At 70.6% G+C, this 27070-nt stretch overlaps 1 protein-coding gene across 1 annotated transcript in view; it reads right to left on the reverse strand.

Moving 5' to 3' along the window:
* CHLRE_10g449750v5 (uncharacterized protein) overlaps positions 1-27070 on the reverse strand; it is an 82983-nt gene that overhangs the window by 41287 nt on the left and 14626 nt on the right. The window contains exons 20-31 of the mRNA XM_043066946.1: positions 26819-27029; positions 25870-26565; positions 24209-25678; positions 18090-24059; positions 12656-17966; positions 12084-12431; positions 11735-11951; positions 11384-11635; positions 5379-11295; positions 5058-5267; positions 4721-4944; positions 4-4632 (exon numbers count right to left, since the gene is read on the reverse strand). Coding sequence (XP_042920343.1) covers positions 4-4632; positions 4721-4944; positions 5058-5267; positions 5379-11295; positions 11384-11635; positions 11735-11951; positions 12084-12431; positions 12656-17966; positions 18090-24059; positions 24209-25678; positions 25870-26565; positions 26819-27029 — 25455 coding nt within the window. The remainder of the gene's footprint in view (positions 1-3; positions 4633-4720; positions 4945-5057; positions 5268-5378; positions 11296-11383; positions 11636-11734; positions 11952-12083; positions 12432-12655; positions 17967-18089; positions 24060-24208; positions 25679-25869; positions 26566-26818; positions 27030-27070) is intronic.

Raw genomic sequence — 27070 nt, forward strand, 5'->3', positions numbered from 1 at the left:
TACCTGGTGCATCCGTGACTTCAAAAACACCGGCCAGTTGAAAGGCACAGCAGCCACCACGCCGCCGCCGCCAGAGACTGAGACAGCCGGGCTGCCAGCGCCGCTGAGACCGCCCAGCGCAGCGCACAGAGCTGCCAAGCCCTGCTGAGGCTGGATCAGAGACATGCCCATGCGCTCCACGCGGGCAGCCGTCTGCGAGTCCGCGGCCGCCATGCCACCGCCGGCCCACGCGCCCCACTGCACAGACACAAAGCCCAGGCCAGCAGACGACAACGCTGTCGCCGCGGCGTCCAGCCCCGCATTGGCAGCCGCGTAGTTGGCCTGGCCCGGAGAGCCCAGCAGCGACGCCACAGACGAGAACAGCACGTGAGCACAGCCGCTACTGCCCACGCCGCCACACGGCTGAAGACCCACGGCGCCAGCCCAGCGGCCCAGCTGTGCGAGCTTGGGCGCAAACACGCGTCGGGCGGCCGAGGCCGTCTGGTTGCGCAGGACAGAGTCTGCAAGCACACCGCCCGCGTGAAGCACTGCAAGCACGGGACTGCCACCGTCGCTGGCATGGGCGCCGAACACAGCCGCACAGTCCGCAGCCAAGCTGACGTCCGCCTTGCAAACCTCCACCATGCCCTGCGCGCCGCCAAGCAGAGACTCCAGAGGGCCAGCAATACCAGCAATACCGTCCGCGCGGCCGCTGCGGCCCAGCAGCTGGATGCGGCAGCGAGCATGCTGGCGAGACAGCCACCCGGCCAGCAGCAAACCCAGAGACCCCAGACCGCCGGTGATCACCACACGGCCAGCAGGGCTGCTCAGCTGAGACGCAGGCGCCGGGTTGAACACCACCACCTTGCCCACGTGACGAGCCTGAGACATCTGACGCAGCGCTGACGAAGCAGATGACAGCGAGTGCGCGGCCACAGGCAGAGGACGAAGCAGGCCGCAAGCCACGCCCGCAGCCACGCGGCGCATGGCGCTCTGCACGGCCGTGTCGGGAAGGAAGTCCACGGCCACAAAGCTGCCGCACACGTCAGGACGCTCCGACTGCAGGCGACGCACCGACCACACGTCGCGCTTGCTGATCTCCACAAAGCGACCGCCGCGACGAAGCAGGCCCAGCGTAGCAGACACCAGGCCAGGGCTGGTCAGCGTGTTCAAAGCCACGTCCACACAGCCGCCGCCGTCGCGGCCTGAGCTGCCGCCAGCCGCCGCCGTCAGCTCCTCCACAAAGCCCAGGTCGCGGCTGCTGGACACGTGACGCACGCCCAGGCGACGAAGCAGAGAGCGCTTAGACGGGCTGCCGGCCGTAGCCACAACCTCGCCGCCCATAGCGCCCACCACCTGAAGGGATGCAAGGCCCACGCCGCCCGCGGCGCCGTGCAGCAGCACGCGCTGGCCCGGCTGAAGCTCAGCCGCCTGCGCAAACGCCTGCTGCGCAGTGATGAAGACGGTGGGCATAGAGGCGGCCTCCTCGAAGCTCAGGCAGCCGGGCATGGCCACCAGCGTCTGCGCGCTGGCATGCACCAGCGTGCCTAGGCTGCCCACAGCTAGGCCAAACACAGCCGTGCCGGGCGCGAGCAGCGAGGGCTGTGCGTCAGTGTCGCTGGTGCTAGGCCCTGCCGCCACCACCACGCCTGCGCAGTCTCCTCCGGGCGCTCCGGGGTCTCCCGGGTACATGCCCAGCACGTTGAGCACGTCCCGGAAGTTGAGGCCCACGGCGCGCACGCGCATGGCCACCTTACCGGCAGGCACCGCTGACACCGCCGCCGCCGAGTCGACGTCCGGCGCGGTCAGGGCCTGCGGCACTAGGTTGCTGAGGGCTCCGCGGGGGCGCGGCAGCAGCTGGAAGTCGCCGCCGGGCGCCATCTCCAGACGCGGAGCCGGAACCAGGCGAGCCGCAAGGCGTGCTCCTGCATCCAGCGAGTCCCTGCCACCGTAGACATCTTTGAGCAGCAACGGCCCATCGGTACCGTCAGGCGGTCCGTGCAGCACCAGTGGAGGCGCACTGGAGCGCGGCTGCTGCCGCACGTGGGGCGCCAGGAGGCTGTGGGCCACTGGCAACGACTCCGCGGCCGCGGCTCGGAGCACTGCAGCCGCCAGGTCGGCTGTTGTTACAGGCGGCGCTGCCGAGCCAGTCGTCAGTCGTACGTACGGGGCGTGGCCGCCCGCGTCTACGACGGTAGCGCCCATGGGGAGATTGCCCGAAATCGCCTGCTGCACCGCCGCGAGCACGTGCGCGGCGATTGTACTCGTGCCGCTCATGCCGCCAGGAGAAAGTAGGAAAAGCGGCTGCTGTGCTGGGGCGTCCTCCTGCTCAACAACAGCAGCAAGGGGCTCGTCCACGAGCCACTGGGTGTGGTACGTGATGTCCGCAGGCAGCGCAGGCGCGGCTCCAGTGGCTGCAGCAGCCTCAGTCGCAGTGGAGGCGCTGGTGGCAGCTTGCATCTGCTGCGGGTCCTGGACCCCGCTGGTGCGCGTGGCGTGCCCGATGCTGCGAGCCTCCAAGTCCACGATAGAAGATAGCATGCCACCGGCTGTAGCAGGCGTCTGGACGCTGTAGCTGGTGAAGGTGGCGGGCCCCGCGGAAGCTTCAGCGCGAGGGCCCCCAGCAGCCGAGTCGCTTGCGCTGCTTGCATCCGGACTGCTGCTCGCGTCGGCGTTGCGTGAGGCAGCCGAGGCGAAAAGGAAAGCGTCCTCGGGGCTGCTGCCACCGACGCCGCTGCTGAAGCACGTGCCCGGCCGCTGGAAGGGACTGAGCGACACCGCCGCGATGCGTGAGGGCACCTTGGCTGCAGGCGCCCGAGCTGGCTGCGCGGTGCCGTCGTCTGCAGCCGCCGCGGCATCTGCATCTGCGGCGGCCGCCAGCTGCAAGACGCAATCCAGTGTGGCTGGGTGCAGCACGAACCCGCTGCTGCCGCCGGGGCCGCCTGCCGCGCCGCCCTTGGCACCGTCGCCGTACAGCACTGAGGCTACTGCCGGCGCACCGCAGCTGGTGCTGCTTGCCATGGCGCCTGCAGTGGCCCCGCTGTCACTGAAAAGCAGCCGAGCCAGGGCTGCAAGGTCGGCCGCAGAATACGCACTAGTGCCGCCGTGGCCGCCGCTGCTGCTACTGCCGGCGGCTGCCGCCACTTCTGGCACTGCTACAGCTGCCTCGATGTACCCGGTCATGTGCACGGTGCGCCGGCGAGCGCGGGCGGTGCGCGGCGATGGCAGCATGCCCGCCGCCGCTCCCGCCAGGGACGCAATTGTCACGCGGCCAAGCGCTGCTCCGGCGGCTGTAGCAGCGTCAACCGCCGAAGGCGGCAGTAGCTGCACCTCGCAGCGCAGCTCCACCTCCGGCCACACGCCCGGAAAGCCAAGCAGCAGCGGCGCCGGGATCTCCACGCCCGTAAGCAGCGGCACCTCCAGCGAGCTGCTGCCGCCGCCGCTACTGCTACTGCCGGCCTCTGGCCGCAGCAGTGCTACAGCCGCCGCCACCATCTCCAGGTATGCGGCGCCGGGGAACACCGGCCGCCCGTTCACCTTGTGGTCCCACAGCATGGCCAGCCGGGCGCAGCTGGGGCTCGCCGTGAACACAGCCAATGGCGGGCCGTTATAGCCAAGTGACGTGGCCGGCGGCAGCAACCAAGGAATGCTGGCGGGGGCCGGCGGCGGCGGGAGGGCAGATAGCGAGCCGCTGCGGCTGAGGCCCGTGGTGGCGCTGGGCACGCGGGAGATGGACCCGGTGCGGCTCAGCACACACGGCTGCCGCTGCGGTGACGCCGGCGGCAGCAGCTGCTGCTGGCCCGCCGCCGCGCCCGCGCCTGGCTGCTGCGGCATCGTGCTGACGGCAGCTGCAATTGCGTCTGCGGTGCGCGGCGCGCCGGACTCGGTGCGGGAGAGCGCCCCGCCGCCGCCGCTCATGCGGCCCGGCGTCAGCGAGGCAGGGCCGGCAGGGCACGTGGGATAGGTGAGTTGGAAGCCGGTCGCGAGCACCAGCTGCGGACGGGGGCTCAGCCAATGGCTGCCGGCTGTAGCTGCTGCTCCTGCTGCTGCTGACGCTCTCGTCCGGGCCCCATAGCCGCCGGGTGCTTCAGCTGCGCCTCCGACGACATCAGCGGTCTGGGGTGCCGCCGCCAGCAGTACGTGCGCATTGGTGCCCTGGAACGCAAAGGCGCTGACGCCCACCACAGCCGCAATGGCCGCCTCCTCTGCCGCCGCCGATGTTGGCCTGCTGGCATGTGCATTGCCCACGGCTGCCGGGAGCGGGCCCGCCTGCCGCGGCGCTGCCGCCCAACGCGCCGCCAACGCGCCTGCACCGCCGCCGCCCTCCAGCACAGCCGCCACATTGGGGTTGACGGCGGACAGGTGGGTGATGGGCAGTGCGACGTGCGCCGTCGCCAGCTTGGCCGCGTGCAACAGTCCCACCACACCCGACGCCGGCTCCGCGTGGCCCATCCATGACTTGGCAGCGGTGATCACCAGTGGCGCTGGTGGTGCGGGCGTCCGGCGGCCCAATGGGGCAGTGACCGCCACCACTGCGGCGGCGGCGCCCAGCTCGATGGGGTCGCCCAGCGGCGTGCCGGTGCCGTGTGTGGAGAGGGCGGCCAGGGCGGCGGGCGACAGGCGGGCAGCGGACAGCGCGGCACGAATGACGTCCTGTGCGACACACGCAGACAGATGTGTTGAGTTATGTGAGCAAAATCCTGACAAGGCGAAAGGTCGTGGCTGCCAGATGCAAGCTCACCTGCTGCGCGGGGCCATTGGGCGCGGTGAGGCTGCTGCTGCGGCCGTCCTGGTTTACAGCGGCGCCCAGAAGCAGCGCCAGCGGAGCGCCGCCGCCGCCACTACGGCCCTCGTGCTGCTGCGGCTGCAGTGGTGCCAGACACATCACGCCCACCGCCTCCGCCCGTACGTAGCCATCTGCCGAGGCGTCCAGCGTCTTGCAGCGGCCGTCGGGCGACAGCATGCCTGTCCAGACACACCCGCGCGGTCACAGAAGCACTGTTACATACCTACTCTGGCGCACATTCCAAGTTGCAAGCCCATTCCTCCTCCCCTGCTGCCCTTGCCGCCCTGCCCACCCGCGCGCTGGAACATGGCGGACGTGTCGGGCGACAGCGTCAGGTTGACACCCGCCACCGCGGCAGCTGCGGCCTGGCCCGTTCTCAGAGCCGTGACCGCAGCGTCGGCCGCCACCAGCGACGAGGAGCAGGCGGTGTCCACCGTCACGGCGGGGCCGCGCAGGCCAAAGGTGTAGGACAGCCGGCCAGAGGCCACCGAGAGCGTTGCGCCTGCATGCAATTGCAGACATTGGGGGTCGGACAAGCCAGTCAGCCAGCCGCCGCAAGACGTCACCGACATTATGTCGCATCACCTTAACCACCCTTCCTCCGTTAGCTCACCGGTTGCGCTGAACGCCGTGATGCCCTGCTTTGACGCCACCGCCAGTTTCATGTAGTCGGGCGATGACACGCCCACGAACACGCCGAATCGCTGCCGGTCCCACAGCGTCCGGACAGCGCCCACGTGCGGCTGCTGCTGCTGTGGGTGCTGGGGCTGCTGCCGGGCCGCTGCATGTGACTGGGGCGGAGGCGGCAGCAGCGCCAGCGCCTCGTGCAGGCCCTCCATCAGCAGCCTCTGCTGCGGGTCCATGAGCGCCGCCTCCGCCGGACTGATGCCGAAGGCGGCGGCGTCGAACAGGTCCACGCGGCCGCTCAGGAACGACCCAAAGTGGGGCGGCAGGCCCCCTGCTGGGGCAGACGCCGCCGCTGCGGACGTGGAGCTGCTGCTTCCGCTGCCGGCGGCCGCGGCTGACAGCGCAGCCACCGCGGCGCCATCCACGTCCCAGCGGTCCAAAGGCACAGCACTCACGGCATCGCACACGTGTGTCGCGGCCACAAGGTCACTGGTGTGGCCGGCAGCGGTGGCCGCCGCCGCCGCTGCGTCTGCAGGCAGCCGGAAGGCGCTGCTCATAACGCCCACCAGCACGCCAGCGCTGGTGCGGCGGCTGCTGCCACGCAGGCTGAGGCTGCGTGCAATCTGGCCCGGGCGGCTGCGCTGGAAACCACGGCGGGGCGCGGAGGCCACGAAGCGCCCACCAGGGCTGACAGCCACCTCCAACTCCGCCTCGCTCCAGAACTCCTCCTCCTCGTCTTCATCCGCCTCCTTCTCCTCCTCCCACGAGCCCTCCTCCTCATCCCAGTCCTCTTCCGTCTCCCCCTCTTCCCAGTCCTCCTCCACTATCGTCCGCGCAGGGTGTGGCTGCCGCTGTTCCCGCAGGCGCGCATGCAGCAGCTCAGCAACTGCTGCCGCGCTGGGGTGGTCAAACACGAGCGTGCCGGGCAGCGTCAGGCCGAACGCCGCCTCCAGGCTGCTGCGCAGCTCGGTCGCCCCTAGGCTGTCCAGCCCAGCCTCCATGAGCGGGGCTCCTGGCGACAGCTGCTGCGGCAACTGCGGCGTCAAGCCGATGATGTCCGCTGCAGCCTCCACCACACGCTGCCGCACCTCCGCCAGGGACGGTACTCCGCCGCTGGCCGAAGAGTCCTGCTGATGCTCAGATAGTGCTGCAGGCGCTGCGGTGGCGTGCAGGAGACGGCGGCTGCGGGGCCCCTGCCGCTGCGGCCCCCTGCGACGCGAAGGCAATGGCGCCACCGTCGGCGCAGCGTGCGCCGCTGGCGCGAGCCGCTCCGCCACGTAGGCCGCGATGGCTGCAGGCGTGGGGTAGTCGAACACGAGCGTGCCGGGCAGCGGCAGACCGAAGCGAGCCTCCAGCGCACTCCGCAGCTCTGTCGCCCCCAGGCTGTCAAGCCCCGCCTCCATGAGTGGACCGTCGACGGCTGGCAGCGCGGCCGCGGCCGCACCGAGGATGGCGGCTGCGGCCTCGCGCACACCCGCCACAATGTCGTCCAGCTGGCGCGGCGGCGGCACCCCCGCAACTGATGTCGCCAGCAGCTGCGGCTGCCGCCGCCGAGGTGTGCGAGCTGCAGCCGTGGACTGCACCTGTGCCTCCCGCTCCACGGCGGACGAGGCACTGGCTGGCGTGACGGCCTCAAAGAAGTCCGCAACCTTGCGGCGCTGCAGGAACACCGGCCAGTTGAAAGGCACAGCGGCCACCACGCCGACGCCGCCTGAGACTGAGGCAGCCGGGCTGCCGGCGCCGCTGAGACCGCCCAGCGCAGCGCACAGAGCGGCCAGGCCCTGCTGAGGCTGGATCAGAGACATGCCCATGCGCTCCACGCGGGCAGCCGTCTGCGAGTCCGCGGCCGCCATGCCGCCGCCGGCCCACGCGCCCCACTGCACAGACACAAAGCCCAGGCCAGCAGACGACAAAGCTGTCGCCGCGGCGTCCAGGCCCGCATTGGCAGCCGCGTAGTTCGCCTGGCCCGGAGAGCCCAGCAGTGACGCCACCGACGAGAACAGCACGTGAGCACAGCCGCTACTGCCCACGCCGCCACACGGCTGAAGGCCCACGGCACCAGCCCAGCGGCCCAGCTGTGTGAGCTTGGGCGCAAACACGCGTCGGGCAGCCGAGGCCGTCTGGTTGCGCAGGACAGAGTCCGCAAGCACACCGCCCGCGTGCAGCACTGCAAGCACGGGACTGCCACAGTCGCTGGCATGGGCGCCGAACACAGCCGCACAGTCCGCAGCCGAGCTCACATCCGCCTTGCACACCTCCACCATACCCTGCGTGCCACCAAGCAGAGACTCCAGAGGGCCGGCAGTACCAGCACCGCCGTCCGCGCGGCCGCTGCGGCCCAGCAGCTGGATGCGGCAGCGAGCATGCTGGCGAGACAGCCAGCCAGCCAGCAGCAGACCCAGAGACCCCAGACCGCCGGTGATCACCACACGGCCAGCAGGGCTGCTCAGCTGAGGCGCAGGCGCCGGGTTGAACACCACCACCTTGCCCACGTGACGAGCCTGAGACATCTGACGAAGCGCTGACGAAGCAGATGACAGCGAGTGCGCGGCCACAGGCAGAGGACGAAGCAGGCCGCCAGCCACGCCCGCAGCCACGCGGCGCATGGCGCTCTGCACGGCCGCGTCGGGAAGGAAGTCCACGGCCACAAAGCTGCCACACACGTCAGGACGCTCCGACTGCAGGCGACGCACTGACCACACGTCGCGCTTGCTGATCTCCACAAAGCGACCGCCGAGACGAAGCAGGCCCAGCGTAGCAGACACCAGGCCAGGGCTGGTAAGCGTGTTCAAAGCCACGTCCACACAGCCGCCGCCCGAGCTGCCGCCAGCCGCCGCCGTCAGCTCCTCCACAAAGCCCAGGTCGCGGCTGCTGGACACGTGACGTACGCCCAGGCGACGAAGCAGCGAGCGCTTAGACGGGCTGCCAGCCGTAGCCACAACCTCGCCGCCCATAGCGCCCACCACCTGAAGGGACGCAAGGCCCACGCCGCCCGCGGCGCCGTGCAGCAGCACGCGCTGGCCCGGCTGAAGCGCAGCCGCCTGCGCAAACGCCTGCTGCGCAGTGATGAACACGGTGGGCATGGAGGCAGCCTCCTCGAAGCTCAGGCAGCCAGGCATGGCCACCAGCGTCTGCGCGCTGGCATGCACCAGCGTGCCTAGGCTGCCCACAGCCAGGCCAAACACAGAAGTGCCGGGCGCGAGCAGCGAGGGCTGCGCGTCTGTGCCGCTGATGCTAGGTCCTGCCGCCACCACCACTCCTGCGCAATCTCCTCCGGGTGCTCCGGGGTCTCCCGGGTACATGCCCAGCACGTTGAGCACGTCCCGGAAGTTGAGGCCCACGGCGCGCACGCGCATGGCCACCTTGCCGGCAGGCACTGCTGATGCCGCCGCCGCCGAGTCGACATCCGGCGCAGTCAGTGGCTGCGGCACTAGGTTGCTGAGGGCTCCGCGGGGGCGCGGCAGCAGCTGGAAGTCGCCGCCGGACGCCACTGGCGCGATGTCAGGCAGGAGGCGAGGCTCAAAAGCAATGGCTGCGTCTAGCTCAACCTCGGGATGCGTCCCCGCACTAGAATTGGCCGTCATGATCCCTGTAGCAGTGGCAGTCATTGTCACGGCAGCCGCGGTGCGCATGACGCCCGAAGAGCCACGGCCGCTGTGGGCGGCGCTCTGCAGCTGCAGGCCCGAGGGCAGCTCCTGGGCGACTGTCCGTAGCAGGCCGGACACGGCAGTTGACTGGCCCCATGGGAGTCCAGGCGCTACTGGCGCGTGCTGCTGCTGTTCCACCCGGAGCACCATGGCGCTGCCGCCAGCGAAAGCCTGGAGCACGGGCAGAAGCGCCACGCATTGGCTGCTGCTGCTGGTGGCGCCGCTGGTGCTCAGTGTCAGCGAACCGCTGGGCGGCAAGGCTGCCGTGGACCCTGCCGCGGAAGCATCGTCGGCAGCGGGTGCCGCGGCAACCATGACGGTACGGTAGCTGATGCTGCCACTGCTTGCCTGTTGAGCTGCCGGCCGTGGTGTGGTGCCTGCTCCTGCAATGGCAGGCGGAGATGCAGCTGCCGCCATCTCGGCTGGCCTTTGGAAAGGAGCAAGGGGCTTTGCCAGCAGGCCGCAGACCTTGAACCCATGCGCGCTGCCGCCGTCGCCAAGCACAGCTACATCCATCTGCGTGGCACTAGCCGGGCCCGCCACACAGCTCGCCAGCACACCACCACTATCCGTTGCACCCGCCGAGGCCGCTGCAGGCGGCCGTGCGCACATGGGCTGCGAGCCGCGTGCCGCCAGCCCGGCCAGCGGCAGTAGCAGGCAGTCAACTCCCACAGGTACCTTGAGCTGCGGCCGTGGAGGCGCACCGCCACTGCTACTGCCACTGCTTCTGGCGGCGGTGTCATCATGTAACGCTGCCAAGTGGAAAGCCGAATCCAGTGCCGCAGGGTGGCACAGCAGGAAGTCGGGTGCGGCGGCAGGCAGGTACAGCTGGCCGTGTGCCGCAGGCGCAGGTGCAGACGCGGCGGTGCCTGCTGCGCCAGCTGTGACGGAAGCCGGCGCAGCTGTAGCCGCAACGCCAGGCAGCAGCACACGCGCCAGGGCCGCGAGTGCGGCGGCCACGCAGCCGCTGGGAGAGGCCGAGCTGGTCACCGCAGTCTGCTGCTCCAGCACAACCGCAACGTCCGCGACCACATGGGTGGTGGCTGCGGCGGCCCCGTGAGCGGCGGTGGCGCGTGGTGCTGTCGCGCGGCTGCTGCGGCGCGGCTGGGCAGCTGCAGCTGCGGGTGCAGCCGTGCCGCCGCCGGACGTGATGCGCAGGCGGCCGCTGAAGGTGTCTAGGCTGCAGCTCAGCGTCAGCTGGCTGTCCTTTGAAAGGACAGCCGGGGAAAGAAGCCGCACGCCAGTGAGCGCCAGCTGGCTCCTGATGCTGGCTGCATCGCTAGAGCCTGCCGCCGAAGCCGTATCGTGCTGTGCCGCCGCCGACACGCTGCCGCCAGCTGCCGCCGCCGAGTACATGGCCGTGGCGGCCGCCGCCGCTGTCGCCATCTCCAGCAGCGCCGCGGCCGGCACCAGCGCCCGCCCGCCTACCACGTGGTCGTGCAGGAACGCCAGCCGGCTACTGCCGCCGCCGCCACTGCTAGCGCCGCCTGCAGGCAGGGTGACTTCAAAGAGGAGCGTGCTGCGCTGCTTGGACACCGCTGTGAGACTGCCGATGAGGGCTGACAAAGGCGGCAGCACCCACAGCCGCTGCCGGCCAGACCATACGGCAGTGTTGACAGACGCACGAGCATCAGAGGCACCAAAGCCCCCGGGCGCCTCGATAGCAACTCCGGCGGAGGTAGCCATCTGCTGGGGTGCCGCCGCCAGCAGCACATGCGCATTGGTGCCCTGGAAAGCGAAGGCGCTGACGCCCACCACCGCCGCCAGGGCAGCCTCCTCCGCCGTCGCCGAAGATGCCGCTTTATAGCCCGCCGCTGCTAGTGGCAGCTCGGATAGCAACGGCTGCGGTTGCAACGGCAGCCGCCACGCCGGGCTGCTGCTGCCGCCGGTCACCTCGGCAGCTGATGCGGCTGCGCCCGACTCTTCCAAGGCACTGGCGACGTGCGGGTTGAGAGCGCGGAGGTGCGCCAGGGGCAGCGCGGCGCTGGTGTTGAGCGCTGACAGGCCGAACACCATGCCCACCATTCCGGCGCCGGGCTCCGCGTGGCCATACCAAGACTTGGAGGAAAGCACCGTGATGGCTGCTGCTGTGGCGGCACTGCCAGCGGCGGCGCGGTTGCGAGCTCCAGCCACCACCGCGGCGGCGGCGCCCAGCTCGATGGGGTCGCCCAGCGGCGTGCCGGTGCCGTGTGTGGAGAGCGCGGCCAGGGCGGCGGGCGACAGGCGGGCAGCAGACAGCGCGGCACGAATTACGTCCTGTGCAACACACGCAGACAGATGTGTTGAGTCATGTGAGCAGAATCCTGACAAGGCGAAAGGTCGTGGCTGCCAGATGCAAGCTCACCTGCTGCGCGGGGCCGTTGGGCGCGGTGAGGCTGCTGCTGCGGCCGTCCTGGTTCACAGCCGCGCCCAGCATCAGCGCCAGGGGAACGCCGCCGCCGCCACTACTGCCCTCGTGCTGCTGCGGCTGCAGTGGGGCCAGACACATCACGCCCACCGCCTCCGCCCGCACGTAGCCGTCTGCCGAAGCGTCCAGCGTCTTGCAGCGGCCGTCGGGCGACAGCATGCCCGCCCGCTGGAAGTGCAGCGGCGTCTCCTGCACAACAGCAAGGCAGGCGTTACTTATTTGACATGCAGATGTATCCACGAATAAAGCCAGCTTCCATGCTCCTGTTCAAAATGCTCGTGTGCGCACCGGAGACAAGATTAGGTTGGCACCGCCCGCCAGAGCGCCGCCGCACTGCCCGAGCGCCAGCGCCGCCATGGCCGCATGCGCCGCCACCAGCGATGAGGAGCAGGCGGTGTCCACCGTCACGGCGGGGCCCCGCAGGCCAAAGGTGTAGGACAGCCGGCCAGAGGCCACCGAGAGCGCTGATGCCGTTGCATTGAATGATGTTGTGTTGGGGGCGACCCTGCAGCAGTACGGGCGGGAGATGGATGGCAAGCAGTGCCGCCGCTTGTCGGCAATACCGTATGAACAAACGAATGGAAGGGAGGCTACCAGCACCTCTGCAGACCTACAGCTCCGCCAAGCACCCGCCCACCTTTGTGTCAGGGCGCGGTAGTCCTGAGAGGACACGCCCACAAAGGCGCCGCATGCCGCAAGCCACGCCCTGACATCGGGCCCTGCCGTGATGACCCCTCCCGCAGCAGCCGCTGCCCTCTGGTGCCCGGCAGCGGCGGCCGCAGCTCCGGCACTTCCGGCAAGCACCTCCGCGGCGCACTCAAGCAGCAGGCGCTGCTGCGGGTCCATCAGCGCAGCCTCGGGGCCGCTGATGCCAAAGGCGGCGGCGTCAAAGACCTCCACGCCGCCCATCAGTGCGCTGAAGGGCACCACCACCGGCGGCTCGCTGCCCGCCGCGCCGCCGAGACGCAGCGCCTCCACGTCCCACCTGGACATGAGATACAGAGGGCACACGGCAGGGGACAGGGGACCGAGAGGACGCGCGAGGAAGATGTTGGCAGCGGCCCGCGGCTACCTGGCGGTCGGGACTGTACTCAACGGTGGTTGTGATTCTTAGCGCTCAGGGAAAGGGGAAGCACGCACGTGGGTCCGTTCGGGCACAGCTGCCGCGTGCCAGCCCATGCTCTTGTGCTTCACTGCGCGTCAACCTACCTGTTGAGCGGAATGCAGCCAACGGCGTCCACAGCTTGCGACACCGCCGCCGGGCCGCCCTCGCCAGGGAAGCGCTGTGACAGGCCAAGCACCACCGCGGCCGATGTTGACCGCCGAATGGCGCTGCTGCCGATGAGCCGCGCCTCTGCGCCGCCAGGCAACGGCGCGGCACGCGCCGCGGCGGGCGCCATGGCTGCCAGTGGCTGCCTCTTTGCCAGTGCGAGGCTGCTGCTACCACCGAAGAGCAGGTCTGCATCTGGGTCCTCTGCATCCGTTAGGATGTCGGACATGCCTGCCGCTGCGGCCCGGCCACCTTCAACAGCAAGACTCGATGGCCCCTGCCGTGTCGCAATGCGCTCCGCCACGTAGGCCGCGATGGCTGCGGGCGTGGGGTAGTCGAACACGAGCGTGCCGGGCAGCTGCAGCCCCAGCCGCGCCTCCAGTGCGTTGCGCAGCTCCACCGCCCCCAGGCTGTCCAGGCCGCCAGAGCCCATAAGGGGCGCGTCGGGGGCAAGTGCGCCGCCTACCACGCCGCTGACTGCGTCCTGCACCTCCACCAGCAACTGCTGCGCAGACGCTTGCGAGGCGGCTGCAGTTGCAGGTGCTGCTTTTGGCGTGGTTGCGCCGCCGGGCACTGAGACATGTTGCTTCTCAGCGGCCGACGGTGAAACTGTCGTGTTGCCGCCCTTCCCAACAGCTGCAAAGAACGCACTGGGTGTCTTGCGGCGCTGCAGGAACACTGGCCAGTTGAAAGGAACAGCAGCCACCACGCCGACGCCGACGCCAGAGAATGAGGCAGCCGGGCTGCCGGCGCCGCTGAGACCGCCCAGCGCAGCGCACAGAGCTGCCAAGCCCTGTTGAGGCTGGATCAGAGACATGCCCATGCGCTTCACGCGGGCAGCCGTCTGCGAGTCCGCGGCCGCCATGCCGCCGCCGGCCCACGCGCCCCACTGCACAGACACAAAGCCCAGTCCAGCAGACGACAACGCTGTCGCCGCGGCGTCCAGCCCCGCATTGGCAGCCGCGTAGTTGGCCTGGCCCGGAGAGCCCAGCAGCGACGCCACAGACGAGAACAGCACGTGAGCACAGCCGCTGCTGCCCACGCCGCCACACGGCTGAAGGCCCACGGCGCCAGCCCAGCGGCCCAGCTGCGCGAGCTTGGGCGCAAACACGCGTCGGGCGGCCGAGGCCGTCTGGTTGCGCAGGACAGAGTCCGCAAGCACACCGCCCGCGTGCAGCACTGCAAGCACGGGACTGCCACAGTCGCTGGCATGGGCACCGAACACAGCCGCACAGTCCGCAGCCAAGCTCACGTCCGCCTTGCACACCTCCACCATGCCCTGCGCGCCGCCAAGCAGAGACTCCAGAGGCCCAGCAGTACCAGCACCGCCGTCCGCGCGGCCGCTGCGGCCCAGCAGCTGGATGCGGCAGCGAGCGTGCTGGCGAGACAGCCAGCCGGCCAGCAGCAGACCCAGAGACCCCAGACCGCCGGTGATCACCACACGGCCAGCAGGGCTGCTCAGCTGAGGCGCAGGCGCCGGGTTGAACACCACCACCTTGCCCACGTGACGAGCCTGAGACATCTGACGAAGCGCTGACGAAGCAGATGACAGCGAGTGCGCGGCCAAAGGCAGAGGACGAAGCAGGCCGCCAGCCACGGCCGCAGCCACGCGGCGCATGGCGCTCTGCACGGCCGCATCGGGAAGGAAGTCCACGGCCACAAAGCTGCCGCACACGTCCGGACGCTCCGACTGCAGGCGCCGCACAGACCACACGTCGCGCTTGCTGATCTCCACAAAGCGGCCGCCGCGACGAAGCAGGCCCAGCGTAGCAGACACCAAGCCAGGGCTGGTCAGCGTGTTCAAAGCCACATCCACACAGCCACCGTCGCGGCCTGAGCTGCCGCTAGCCGCCGCCGTCAGCTCCTCCACAAAGCCCAGGTCGCGGCTGCTGGACACGTGACGCACGCCCAGACGACGAAGCAGAGAGCGCTTAGACGGGCTGCCGGCCGTAGCCACTACCTCGCCGCCCATAGCGCCCACCACCTGAAGAGACGCAAGGCCCACGCCGCCCGCGGCGCCGTGCAGCAGCACGCGCTGGCCAGGCTGAAGCGCAGCCGCCTGCGCAAATGCCTGCTGCGCAGTGATGAAGACGGTGGGCATGGAGGCGGCCTCCTCGAAGCTCAGGCAGCCGGGCATGGCCACCAGCGTCTGCGCGCTGGCATGCACCAGCGTGCCCAAGCTGCCCACAGCCAGGCCAAACACAGCAGTGCCGGGCGCGAGCCGCGAGGGCTGCGCGTCTGTGCCGCTGATGCTAGGTCCTGCCGCCACCACCACTCCTGCGCAATCTCCTCCGGGCGCTCCAGGGTCTCCCGGGTACATGCCCAGCACGTTGAGCACGTCCCGGAAGTTGAGGCCCACGGCGCGCACGCGCATGGCCACCTTGCCGGCAGGCACAGCGGATGCCGCCGCCGTCGAACCAACGTCCGGCGCGGTCAGGGGCTGCGGCACTAGGTTGCTGAGGGCTCCGCGGGGGCGCGGCAGCAGCTGGAAGTCGCCGCCGGACACTGCCTGCGCTGCTGATTGCAGCTGTTGCATAGCCACGAGACCGCTCCTGCTGCGCCACCCGAAGACGTCGCCCGCAGGAGCCCCCAGACTGATGGCGACCGAAGGTTCCATGCGCGCCGATAGCGCGTCAGCATTGGTGGCGGCAACGGCCACGCCCCGCTGGCTCTGCTCCAGCGCCAGTGAGCGCGCGATGCCGCCGAGTGCGCTGCTGACCAGCCCGTCAGGCGACAGCCCGAGGCGGCTTGGGGCAACGTGGGCAGAGAGCGTCAGTGGCGAGCGATCGGGCGCGCCTTGCAGCGCTGACAAGGCCGCGGCGGCGGCGACTGGGATGGCGGAGGCTGCTGCGTATGAGGCTGCTGGCGTCGCTAGGTGCAGCGAAGTTTCGTTTGGCAGGGCGGAAGCAAGTATGCCCCGCCCGGTGACTTCCTCAGGCTCGCTGACAAGGTAGTGGGATGTGTACAGCATTCCCTGTCCGCCTGCGCTGCTGGTGCTGGTGCTGGTGCCCTTGGCATCACTCGGAGCCGGTCCAGCCGCAGCTGCTGTTGCAGTGGCGCCAACGGCTGCGCTGCCGCTGCCGCTGCTGCGCACCTCCTTGGCAATGAGGCCCTGGATGCTGCACAGCACCGCGCCGCCCTCGCCACCACCGCCACCACTGCTGCCGTCACCCGCACGGAAGCTGTAGTCCCAGCACGCGTCACCCGTCGCGGCGCCCTCACCACCATTGCCGCCGGCTGCTGCTGTTGCTGTTGCTGTCGACCCGCTCCATGCACTGGAGGACTGCTCGCGCGCCACCACCCAGGCCCCTGCGGCTGCCGCGCCGCTGCCCGCGCCGCTGCCAGTTGCGCCGCTGGCACCAATGCCGGCGGCACCCTCAGGATCCAACGGCATGCGCACGGCGCCGATAGCCGCCGGCACGCGCAGCGCAGCGCGAGCTGGTTCCGGGCCGGCTGCGCTGCTGCCAGCGCCGGCTAAAGCGGAGGCAGTGGAGGGTGTGGTGGATATGGCGCCCGCAACCTGCAGACCGCTGTCCAGCAGGGCGGGATGAAGCAGGAAGCCGTCGCTGCTGCCGCTGCCGTCCAGCTGCGCAACCGCCGCCCCGCCGCCACCGTTGCTGCTGCCGCTGCCGGTAGCCATGGCGGCGTCGGTCACGCGCAGGCCCAATGCGTTGAGCAGCGCGCAGAGCAGCACGTCGCGCTGCCTGCTCGTAAAGGCCGCCTCCGTTGCTTGGCTGGCACCCGCCTGTGCATAAATCCCGCTGGGCTCAGCCGCCGCTGGGACCAGGACAGCCTGCGCCCTGAAGTGCACCACCACACGCGAGACTGCAGCGCCCGCCGCCGCGGTAATGCCATCACCAGTTGGCTGTAGCAGCTGCCGCTGCTCGGAGCGGATGGCCAGGCGCCCGGTGGCGAGCGACACGCCGCAGCGCAGCAGCACCACGGTGCTGCTGCTGTCGCCGCCGCTGCCTGCCCGGCTGCCCGCTGATGACGAGGCCAGCGGGGGCAGCACCAGCGGTGCGGGGATGGTGGCCCCGGTGAAGGCGACAGCCGTCGCGCCGGTGCTTATGGCTGCAGCAGTCATTTGCTGCTGTTGCTGTTGCTGCTGCTGCTGGACAAGCGACGCCATGCAGCCCATCGCCATCTCCACGAACCCAGCCGCTGGGAAGAGCGCCCGCCCGCGCACCACATGGTCCCACACCGCGGCCAGACGCGAGGTGCGGCTGACGGCGCACTCAAACACGGCTGTAGCGGTTGCGGCGGATGCTGCTACTGCTGCCGCGGGTGCGGGCGCTGGGATGGCCACCGCCTCGACCAGCACGAGCGGCGGCGGGTGCAGCCACTGATGCTGCTTGCGCCACATCAGCGCGCTGCTGCCATTGTTGCTGTGCTGCTGCTTCACAGCCGCAGCCTGCTGGTTGATAGCATTGCTGCCGCCACTGGACGCTACCAGCACGTGCGCGTTGGTACCCTGGAACGCGAACGCGCTGACGCCGACGCAGAGCAGCTCCTCCTCTCCGCCCAAGCTTTTCGGTACGCCCCCGGCTGCCGCCGCGGTACTGGCACCCGCGCTGCTGCCGCCAGCCTCTTGTGAGGCGTCCCACAGCAGCGGCTGCGGCTGCCGGGGCAGCGACCACGCCGCGCCCGCGGCCACGCCCGCCGCCGCCCCCGCCTCCATCAGGCTGACGGCCACGTGTTCGTTCAGGTCGCGCAGGTGCGTCAGCGCCGGCGCGGCCGCGCCCGCCGCCGCTCGCAGTGCCGTGGCGATGCCCACCATGCCCGCTCCGGGCTCCGCGTGGCCGTAGCTGGACTTGGAGGACAGGAGAGCCCGGGCGCCGCGCAGGGGCTTGGCGAGGCTGCTGGCGCCCGCTGCCAGCTTGGAGCTGTTGTTATGGGTGTTGAGGACGGCGAGGGCGGCGCCCACCTCAATGGGGTCGCCTAGCGGTGTGCCAGTGCCGTGCATGGAGAGCGCTGCGACGGCCTGTGGTGAGAGCGCTGCCGCGTGCAGCGCTGCACGCAGCACTGCCTGCTGCGCGGGGCCGTTGGGCGCGGTGAGGCTGCTGCTGCGGCCGTCCTGGTTCACAGCCGCGCCCAGCAGCAGTGCCAGCGGAGCGCCGCCGCCGCCACTGCGGCCCGCGTGCTGCTGCGGCTGCAGTGGGGCCAGACACATCACGCCCACCGCCTCCGCCCGTACGTAGCCGTCTGCCGAGGCGTCCAGCGTCTTGCAGCGGCCGTCGGGTGACAGCATGCCTGTATGGCAGAAGCGCATAAGTGTTCACATCAAGAACGTGCGTTATCCTCACTGCTTGGCCACCAACTGGATAGATCGATTTGGTAACCCTGGAATGTGACCGTGCCAATTTCCCAGCGCACCTGCTTTGTGGAACATGGCGGGTGTGTCGGGGATGAGCATCAGGTTGGCTCCGCCCGCCAGTGCCACACCGCATCCGGCCGCACCGCCGCCGCCGCCACCACCTGTACGGTCCTCGTACTCGCCAGCACTGATGTACGGCTGCTGTCTGAAGTCCAGAGCCAGCGCCGCCATGGCCGCGTGTGCCGCCACCAGCGACGAGGAGCAGGCGGTGTCCACTGTCACGGCGGGGCCGCGCAGGCCAAAGGTGTAGGACAGCCGGCCGGAGGCGACCGACAGCGACAGGCTGCCCGTGGCATCGTACACGGACGGCGGCGCGGGGCCGCCTGCACGGCGGCCACGTCCCGACCGCCACTGGATGCGCGCAGCCAGCTTGCCGTAGTCCAGGGCCGAGGTGCCGATGAACACGCCGCAACGATCACGTTGCAGCACCACGCCTCCCGGTGACGATGATGATGATGCCGGACTCGTGTCGGCGGCGCGGAGCGCCTCCGCCGCACACGCCATGAGCAGACGCTGGTGCGGGTCCATGGCGGCGGCCTCGGCATCGCTGAGGCCGAAGGCGGCGGCGTCAAAGGCGGACACGCCGCCCAGCCAGCCGCCGAAGCGCGCCGGTGGCGAGCCCTCAAACAGTGCCGCCACGGCGCCGCCAGCCGCCGCCGCCGCGCCGCGGCTGGCGTCGCCGCCGTCTGTGTCGTAGCGGCTGTACGGCACCGCGGTGATGGCGTCCACGGCGGCTGCGGCGCCTGCAGCTGTTGCCGCGCCAGTGAGAATGCTGTGGCTGCCGTTGATGTTGTGGTTGGTTTTGCTGGCAGGCAGGGAAACGGCCAGGCTCAGGATGGAGGCGGCAAATGAGGGCGGCCGGCGGCTGGCGCCTGACGGCATCCGCGCCACAGGGCCTGGAGGCGGGTGCTGGAAGGAGCCGGGTGTCCCAGCGCCTGCAGCGGCCTGCTGACGGCGGCTGGCGGCGGTGCTGGTAGCCGCAGCCGGGTGCTGCTGCAGCTGCTGCGGCAGGCGTGAGGCGATCAACTTAGCAATGGTGGCGGGCGTGGGGTAGTCAACCGCCAGCGTGGGGGGCAGCGCTACCCGGAAGGTCGCCTGCAGCGTGTTGCGCAGCTCCACCGCGCCCAGGCTGTCCAGCCCTGCGGCCATGAGCGGCGCATCAGCTGCTACTGCTGCTGCTGCGCTACTGCCGAGCACCTCTGACAGTGCGTCCAGCACTGCTGCCGTGACGTCCACGGTGGATGACAGTGTTGGTGACGCTGGATCACGGATGTCATCGTCCGGCTCATACCAAAGGTCTGGCTGCGAGGTGGGCGGCGGCGGGAAAGCAGCAGGCGCCTGCGAGGCCACCGGAGCCACACGCTCCGCCACGTAGGCCGCGATGGCTGTGGGCGTGGGGTAGTCGAACACGAGCGTGCCGGGCAGCTGCAGCCCCAGCCGCGCCTCCAGTGCGTTGCGCAGCTCCACAGCCCCCAGGCTGTCCAGGCCGCCGGAGCCCATCAGGGGCGCGTCGGGGGCCACCGCGGCGCCAGCGATGTCTGACACAGCCGACAGCACCAGGCCCAACAACGCCTCCTCCAGCGCCCTGGCCGCCTCCGCCTCCCGCTGCTGCCGCTGCAACAGGGGTTCGCCACTTGGATGAGCTCCCAACCCCCCACTGCTCTGCACGCGCTCTTCGAAGTACTGAAACATGACCGGAACCGGGACCGCCGCGGCGGCATCCGAGCCACCAGCGGCCGGCGTCGTAGCAGCAGGACGGCGCCTCGACCGCACGCTCGCTAGCAGGCGCGCCGGCCGGAATGGCACCACCGCCGCTACCGACGGCGGCACGCATGCCCGCAGCAGGCGCTCCAGCGCCGCCAGGCCCGCCACCGGCTGTAGCATGGCCATGCCAAGGCGCGCCACCTTGCGTGCTACAGCCGCGTTCTCCGCTGCCATGCCGCCGCCCGCCCATGCGCCCCACTGCACGGCTGTAGCACACACGCCCGTGGACTGGCTGGCTGTAGCAAGCGCGTCCAGGGCGCCGTTTGCGAGGCTGTAGCTGGCCTGTCCGGCGGAGCCCAGCAGCGAGGCCACGGAGGAGAAGAACACGTGCTGGGTGACGGGGGCGGCGCCGCCGAGGCGGCGCAGCATGGCGGCGGCGGCTCCCTTGGCACCAGCCACGGCCCGCAACGCGGCAGCCGACTGGCGGCCCAGTGTCGAGTCAGCCAGCACGCCGCCAGCGTGGAACACTGCCGCGACGCCACCCATACCGACTAGGCCGCTGCCGCCGATGCCAGGCTGCAACAGGAGGTGCGGCTGGTCGCCGGTGGCGGCCGCGTCTCCAGCGGAGATGGTGATCAGGGCGCCGTGGCGCTGCCCTTGCTGCAGAAGCGCGCACAGGGCGGCCTCCGCGGCGGAGCCGGGCGCGGGGCGGCCGGAGCGACCGGCGAGGTGCAGGCGCCGCACGCCCTGTCCCAGCAGCCACGTCGCCGTCAGCAGGCCCAGAGACCCTAGGCCACCGGTGATGAGCACGGGTGCCGAGGGCGCGGCGGCAATGGCTGTAGCTAGCGCCGCCGGTGCCGGGTTGAACACCACCACCTTGCCCACGTGACGAGCCTGCGACATCTGACGAAGCGCAGAGGAAGCAGATGACAGCGAGTGCGCGGCCACAGGCAGAGGACGAAGCAGGCCGCCAGCCACGCCCGCAGCCACGCGGCGCATGGCGCTCTGCACGGCCGCATCGGGAAGGAAGTCCACGGCCACAAAGCTGCCGCACACGTCAGGACGCTCTGACTGCAGGCGACGCACAGACCACACGTCGCGCTTGCTGATCTCCACAAAGCGACCACCGCGACGAAGCAGGGCCAGCGTAGCAGACACCAGGCCAGGGCTGGTCAGCGTGTTCAAAGCCACGTCCACACAGCCGCCGCCTGAGCTGCCGCCAGCCGCCGCCGTCAGCTCCTCCACAAAGCCCAGGTCGCGGCTGCTGGACACGTGACGCACGCCCAGGCGACGAAGCAGCGAGCGCTTAGACGGGCTGCCGGCCGTAGCCACAACCTCGCCGCCCATAGCGCCCACCACCTGAAGAGACGCAAGGCCCACGCCGCCCGCGGCGCCGTGCAGCAGCACGCGCTGGCCAGGCTGAAGCGCAGCCGCCTGCGCAAACGCCTGCTGCGCGGTGATGAAGACGGTGGGCATAGAAGCGGCCTCCTCGAAGCTCAGGCAGCCAGGCATGGCCACCAGCGTCTGCGCGCTGGCATGCACCAGCGTGCCTAGGCTGCCCACAGCCAGGCCAAACACAGCAGTGCCGGGCGCGAGCCGCGAGGGTTGTGCGTCTGTGGCGTTGCTAGGCCCTGCCGCCACGACCACTCCTGCGCAATCTCCTCCGGGCGCTCCGGGGTCTCCCGGGTACATGCCCAGCACGTTGAGCACGTCCCGGAAGTTGAGGCCCACGGCGCGCACGCGCATGGCCACCTTGCCGGCAGGCACAGCTGAAGCCAAAGCCACTGAGTCGATGTCCGGCGCGGTCAGGGGCTGCGGCACTAGGTTGCTGAGAGCGCCGCGGGGGCGCGGCAGCAGCTGGAAGTCGCCACCGGGCTGCAGGAAGGCCTCTCCGCCTGGCGCCAGTGGCGCCGGCACCAGCACATCGCGCAACAGCAGCCCCGCATCCCGGGCCGCGCCATACGCGTCCTCGCCTGGAGCCAAAGCAGTGGCGTGCACCACCACCCGGCAAGCATCTGCCTGCGAGGGCCGACTTGTAACCTCCTTGCCATCCGTATCGTGGCCGCTGCTGCTGTCTTGGCCGCCGCCGCTGCTGGCAACAACGCAGGCACTGCACGGCAAGCCCGTCTCCGCCTCCATTGTGCGCAGGAGCGCGGGAACGCCGCCCTCAAACGTCACAGCAGCCGTAGCGCTGACGCCACTGTCGCGGGACTGCACCTCAATGCGGATGCCTGGCACGGCAGCGGCAACGGCCTGCTGAGCCAGGCCCAGCGCGGCAAAGGCCACGCCCGCCGCGCCGCCGGCGCCCTCGACGCGCAGCTGCATGACAGACGGCGCAGCGCCGGGCACGGCGACCCTGTCCGCCCTGTCCACGTGGGGTTCAAAGGCGGAGGGCACCGCGCGGTACAGGACCTCGGCCAGCTCCTCCTCTGCCTCGCCACCCGCCACCGGCGGACGCTGCGGCTGCGCCAAGGGTGTGTGGGCGCTCCGGGCGGCTGGCGGGATGGAGGCGGCGGTGCTGCCCTGGCGCGCCAGGGCCGCCCCTGGGGCCGGGGCAGCAGCCGCGGCAGCGGCAGCCGTTGCGGCGGCCGTGGCGATCAGCGCCCGCGGCTGCACACGCCGCGCCTCCAGGCCGTGGATGGCGCACGCGCCCGCTGACGCAAAGTCCACCACAGCCAGGGCACCACTGGCGCCGGGCCGCACGCGGCCCACGGCGTGCATCTCTGTTGTGCCCGATGGTCCCCCAGCATCAGGTGGCGGCGCTGACCCAGGCGGCGCCGGCGTCAGCGCCGGCGTCTGCCGCGCGGTTGTGGGGCAGTAGGCGGCCAGGGCTGCAGGCACCCGCAGGTCGGTGCCGCAGCCCGCCAGCAGCGCCGACAGTGCGCCCAGCTGTAGCACGCAGTCCAGGCGCGCGGGGTCCACACCGCCCGGCGCCACGTCCTCGCCGTCCACCGAGGTGGTGCTGGGCGCCGCCACAGCCGCAGCGACGGCAGCGCTGCTGGCGTCCGCGCCGCCTGCCGTGACAGCGGCGCCGAATAGGGTACGGCACAGCGCAGCCAGGGGGTCCGCGTTATTGCTGCCGGCGCCCGCCGGGCCGGTGCTGCCGCTGGTGGTGGTGGTGTCCAGGATGGCGATGCCGGCGGTGAGGTGCGTGGTCTTCTGCTGCTGCAGGTGCTGCAGGCTCCCGGCCTGGCCGTCGCGGCGGCGCGGCGCGGTGAACACGCACACGCGGCCACTCGCCAGGTCCACCTCGCAGCTCACCACCACGCGGCCATGACCCTTGCCGCCTGCCTCCTTGCTGCTGCTGCTGGTGGTGGGGCCGCGGGCCTGATGCAGGTTGCCCTCTGGCAGTAGCAGCGGCGCTGGGATGGAGACGCCCACCAGCGCCAGCATGGCAGCGGCGGTGGAGGCTGTAGCAGTCGGCAGTAGCAGGCTGGCGGCGGCGGCGCGGCCGACCTCCAGGAAGGCCGCCGCCGGCAGTAGCGCTGCGCCGGCCACACGGTGGTCCCACATTCGTGCGTGGCGGGCGCTGCTGATGACCGTCTCAAGCACCGCCACGCTGCTGCTGCTGCTACTGCCGCCGACTCCGCGGCTGCGGAGGGTGGCTGTAGCAGAGGTCACCAGGCTCTTGGGCGTGCTGGCGAAGAGGAAGCGGCCACACCAGGGGTCGGGCGGCGGGTGCACCCAGGTGCGGCTGGGCCGCCACAGGGGAGCAGACGCCGACGCCGACGCCGCAGAGCGCAGCCGCTGTGCCTCGTAATCATCGGCAGGCGGTCCGGTCGGCTGCGGCGCTGCCGCCAGCAGCGCGTGCGCGTTGGTGCCCTGGAAGGCGAAGGCGCTGACGCCAAAGAGCGCCTCCAGCGCGCGCTGCCCCTCTTCCTCTCGCTCCGCGGCAGCTATGCCCAGCGGCTGGGGCTGACGCGGCATGCCCGCTACCGCCGCCGCAGCGCCCGCCGTCGCCGCCGCAGCCTCCAGGGCGGCCGCGACGTGAGGGTTCGGTGTGCGCAGGTGCAGCGCCGGCACGAGCTCCCGCTGCTGCAGCTGCCACAGGGTGAAGGCAGCGCCCGACAGCCCCGCCGCCGGCTCAGCGTGACCCAGCACCGACTTGGCGGCGAGCAGCTGCAGCTGCTGCTGGCGCCGCGCAGTGGCAGTAGCAGCAGCAGTAGCAGCATCACCGGTACCCTGCTGGGCGCTGGTGCAGTTGGCGGCGGCGGCAAAGACCTCGAGGGCTGCGCCGACCTCAATGGGGTCGCCCAGCGGCGTGCCTGCAAGCGTAACAAAGAATGACACGTGCGAGACACGAGGGGGTTGCATGCGTGCAGGTGCAGTATTACCCGCGTGCTGTAACCTTGCCTTGTTTGCTTTACTCCGGGCTGGTCTTTACAAACCCCATATCGCCCTGCCACGAGCCCACCTGTGCCGTGCAGCTGCAGCGCTGCCACAGCCGCCGGCGTCAGGCCTGCCTCCCTCAGCACCTGCCGCAGCAGCGACTGCTGCGCGGGGCCGTTGGGCGCAGTGAGGCTGCTGCTGCGCCCGTCCTGGTTCACAGCAGCGCCCAGCAGCAGAGCCTTCGGGCCCGCAGCTGAGCCCGCACCGCCGACCTGCGAGCCCATAGCTGCCAGCATCATCATCACCGCCGCCTCTGAGCGCACGTAACCGTCTGCAGCTGCGTCAAGCGCCTTGCAGCGGCCGTCAGGTGACAGCATGCCCGCCGTCTGGAACATGGCTGTGGTGGACGGCAGTAGCATCATGTTGATACCGCCCACCAGGGCTGTAGCACCACTCAATGCTTCTGCCACTCCAGCCCCAATCCCAGCCGACTCATACTGCTGCAGCTGCTGCGAATTGGTGAAGGATACAGTGGCAGTGGTGGTGGTGGGGGCGGTGAGGTAGCCACGAGCGAGGGCCGTCGCCACCAGGCTGCTGCTGCAAGCGGTGTCCACAGCCATGGCGGGGCCGCCCAGTCCCAGGTGGTAGGCGATGCGGCCCGCCGCCACCGACAGCACCGCGCCCTGCGCAGCGTACGGGCCCGCCGCAGCCGCCGAGCCGTGCGCCCGCGACAGGGCGTGATACTCAGTCCAAGAAATGCCCAGGAACACACCCCGCCTGGCGGCGGCTGTAGCAGCGGCTGCAGCTACAGCCTCTGCGCCGGCGGCAGTAGCAGCAGCGCTGGCGGAAGCGGAGGAAGCGGAGGCGGAAGCGGTGACTGCGAGCTGTAGCAGCAGGCGGTGCTGGGGGTCCATGGCGGCGGCCTCGCCGGCCGACAGCCCGAACACGGCCGCGTCAAAGTCCTCCACGCCCGCCAGGAAGCCGCCGAACTGGGCCGGCAGTAGCTGCTGCGGCTGTAGCTGCTGTGTGGCGGCGTCAGCAGCGCCGCTGCCGAGGGCGTCTGCCAGCAGCGGGTCGGCGGCGGCCGTGCGGTCCCAGCGCTGCAGCGGGATGGAGCGCAGCGTGTCGGCCAGCGGCACGGCGGAGGGCGCCGCCATGTGGCTGCTGGAGGCGCGGGCGAAGGAGGAAGCGAAGACAGAGGCGGTTGTCGCTGTGGGCATGAGTGGTGCCATCTCAAGGCTCAGCACGCCCACCACCGGCACCTGCAGCCGCAGGTGCGCCTGCGGGAGCGCCCACGGCGGCGGCGGCAGGGCCAGCCGGGCCGCAGCAGGCGGCGCCAGGCCTGCCGCGAGTGTCGGCGGCTGGTCGGTCGGCGGCTCCAGCAGCTGCTGCAGGAAGTCCGCATCGCCGCCAATGCCCGTGGCGGCGGCTGCGGCTGCAGCGGCTGCGGCTGCGCTCGCCGCCTTGGCTGTGGCTGCAGGCCTAGGCTGAACTATTGCAGCTGCCGCAGCGGCTGCCGCCGCTAGCTTGTCACTGAGGTAGTTGGTGATGGCGGCTGCAGTCACGAAAATGTTACGGGGCATAAGAAATTTACTGTAAAGGAGCGAGTATGCACACGCACGGGCTGCTGTCGTATAACCGCACACGGCACGCAAGGACTACCACACTGCTGCATCTTTGTCACACGCCCTCCTGCAACCCTTAACCCTCACACACATGCACACGCGCGCACACAGTCACACGCACCGGGCGTGGGGTAGTCAAAGATGAGTGTGGCCGGCAGCGGCACGGCGCCGCCAAGCCGCCGGCCCAACAGGTTGACGTACTCCACCGCCCCCAGGCTGTCCAGACCGCCTGCCGACATGAGCGGCTCGGAGTCCGGCAGCGGCGCCCCCAGCACCTCCGCCAGTGCCCCCTGCACCTCGCGCCGCACCGCCTCGCGGCTGTAGCGCAGCGGTGGTGGCTGTAGCACCTGTGGCGATGACGGCTGTAGCCGTCCAGTCGGGTCCACAGGTGTGCCAGTGGCGGTGGTGGTGGCGGCGGCGGCTGTCACCGCCTGCTGCTCGCGCTCATGTTGCTCCTGGCGGCGGCGGCGCTCTGCTACAGCGTCTGCGAAGAAGGCGTACAGCGGGTGCGGCCAGGTGCTACTGCCATCGGCAACAGCAGCACTGCTGCTGCCCCCTACCGTCTGCAGGTACTTCTCCCATACGAAGGGGTTCACGGTGACCACGCGCGGCGGCAGCGCCGCCAGCGCCAGCGGCGGCGCGGGCCCGGCCGTGGGCTGCTGCAGGCTCAGGCCGCGCAACACGGTCGCCAGAGCCGCTAGCCCCACCGCCGGCGGCAGCGCGCCCTGCCCGGTGCGCTGCAGGCGCCCCAGCACCGCCGCGGAGGCCATGCCGGCGCTGGTCCAGGCGCCCCACTGCACCGCCGTCACGTCGTGGCCTGTGCGCGGGTGCAGATGCGCGGCAGGTGCGGGTGCGGGAGGCGCACATGCTTCAGCAGGTGCGGGTGGGTGCGGGTGGGTGACGAGATACACAGTGCAGGTACGGCAGCAAGTGCAAGGGTCCAGGCAGCATGGCGGTGGTATGGTGGTGCTCACGTGTTCCCGTACTAGCTGATTTGATCGAGCAGCTCTATGAAGCAGCGGCCCCGGCGCCGGCACTCGTCCCCAGTAGCCCGCCGGCGCGCGGCCCACCTGCCGAGCTCCACGCCTCCGCGGCGGCGTCCAGTCCGGCGTTGGCGGCGACGTAGTTGGCCTGCCCCGCCGCTCCGATGAGCGCAGCCACGGAGGAGAACAACACCACACGGCCCAGAGGCGCGCCGTGGGCATGCAGCCCGCCGCTGCCGCCGCCGCCATCCCCGCCGCCGAAGAGCTTGTGGGCAGCGGTGAGCTTGGGCGCAGCGACCTGTTGCGACCATGCATATGTCACCGGGCCGAGCAGAGGGT

Source organism: Chlamydomonas reinhardtii, chromosome 10, assembly GCF_000002595.2.
Source record: "Chlamydomonas reinhardtii strain CC-503 cw92 mt+ chromosome 10, whole genome shotgun sequence".
Lineage (NCBI taxonomy): Eukaryota > Viridiplantae > Chlorophyta > Chlorophyceae > Chlamydomonadales > Chlamydomonadaceae > Chlamydomonas > Chlamydomonas reinhardtii.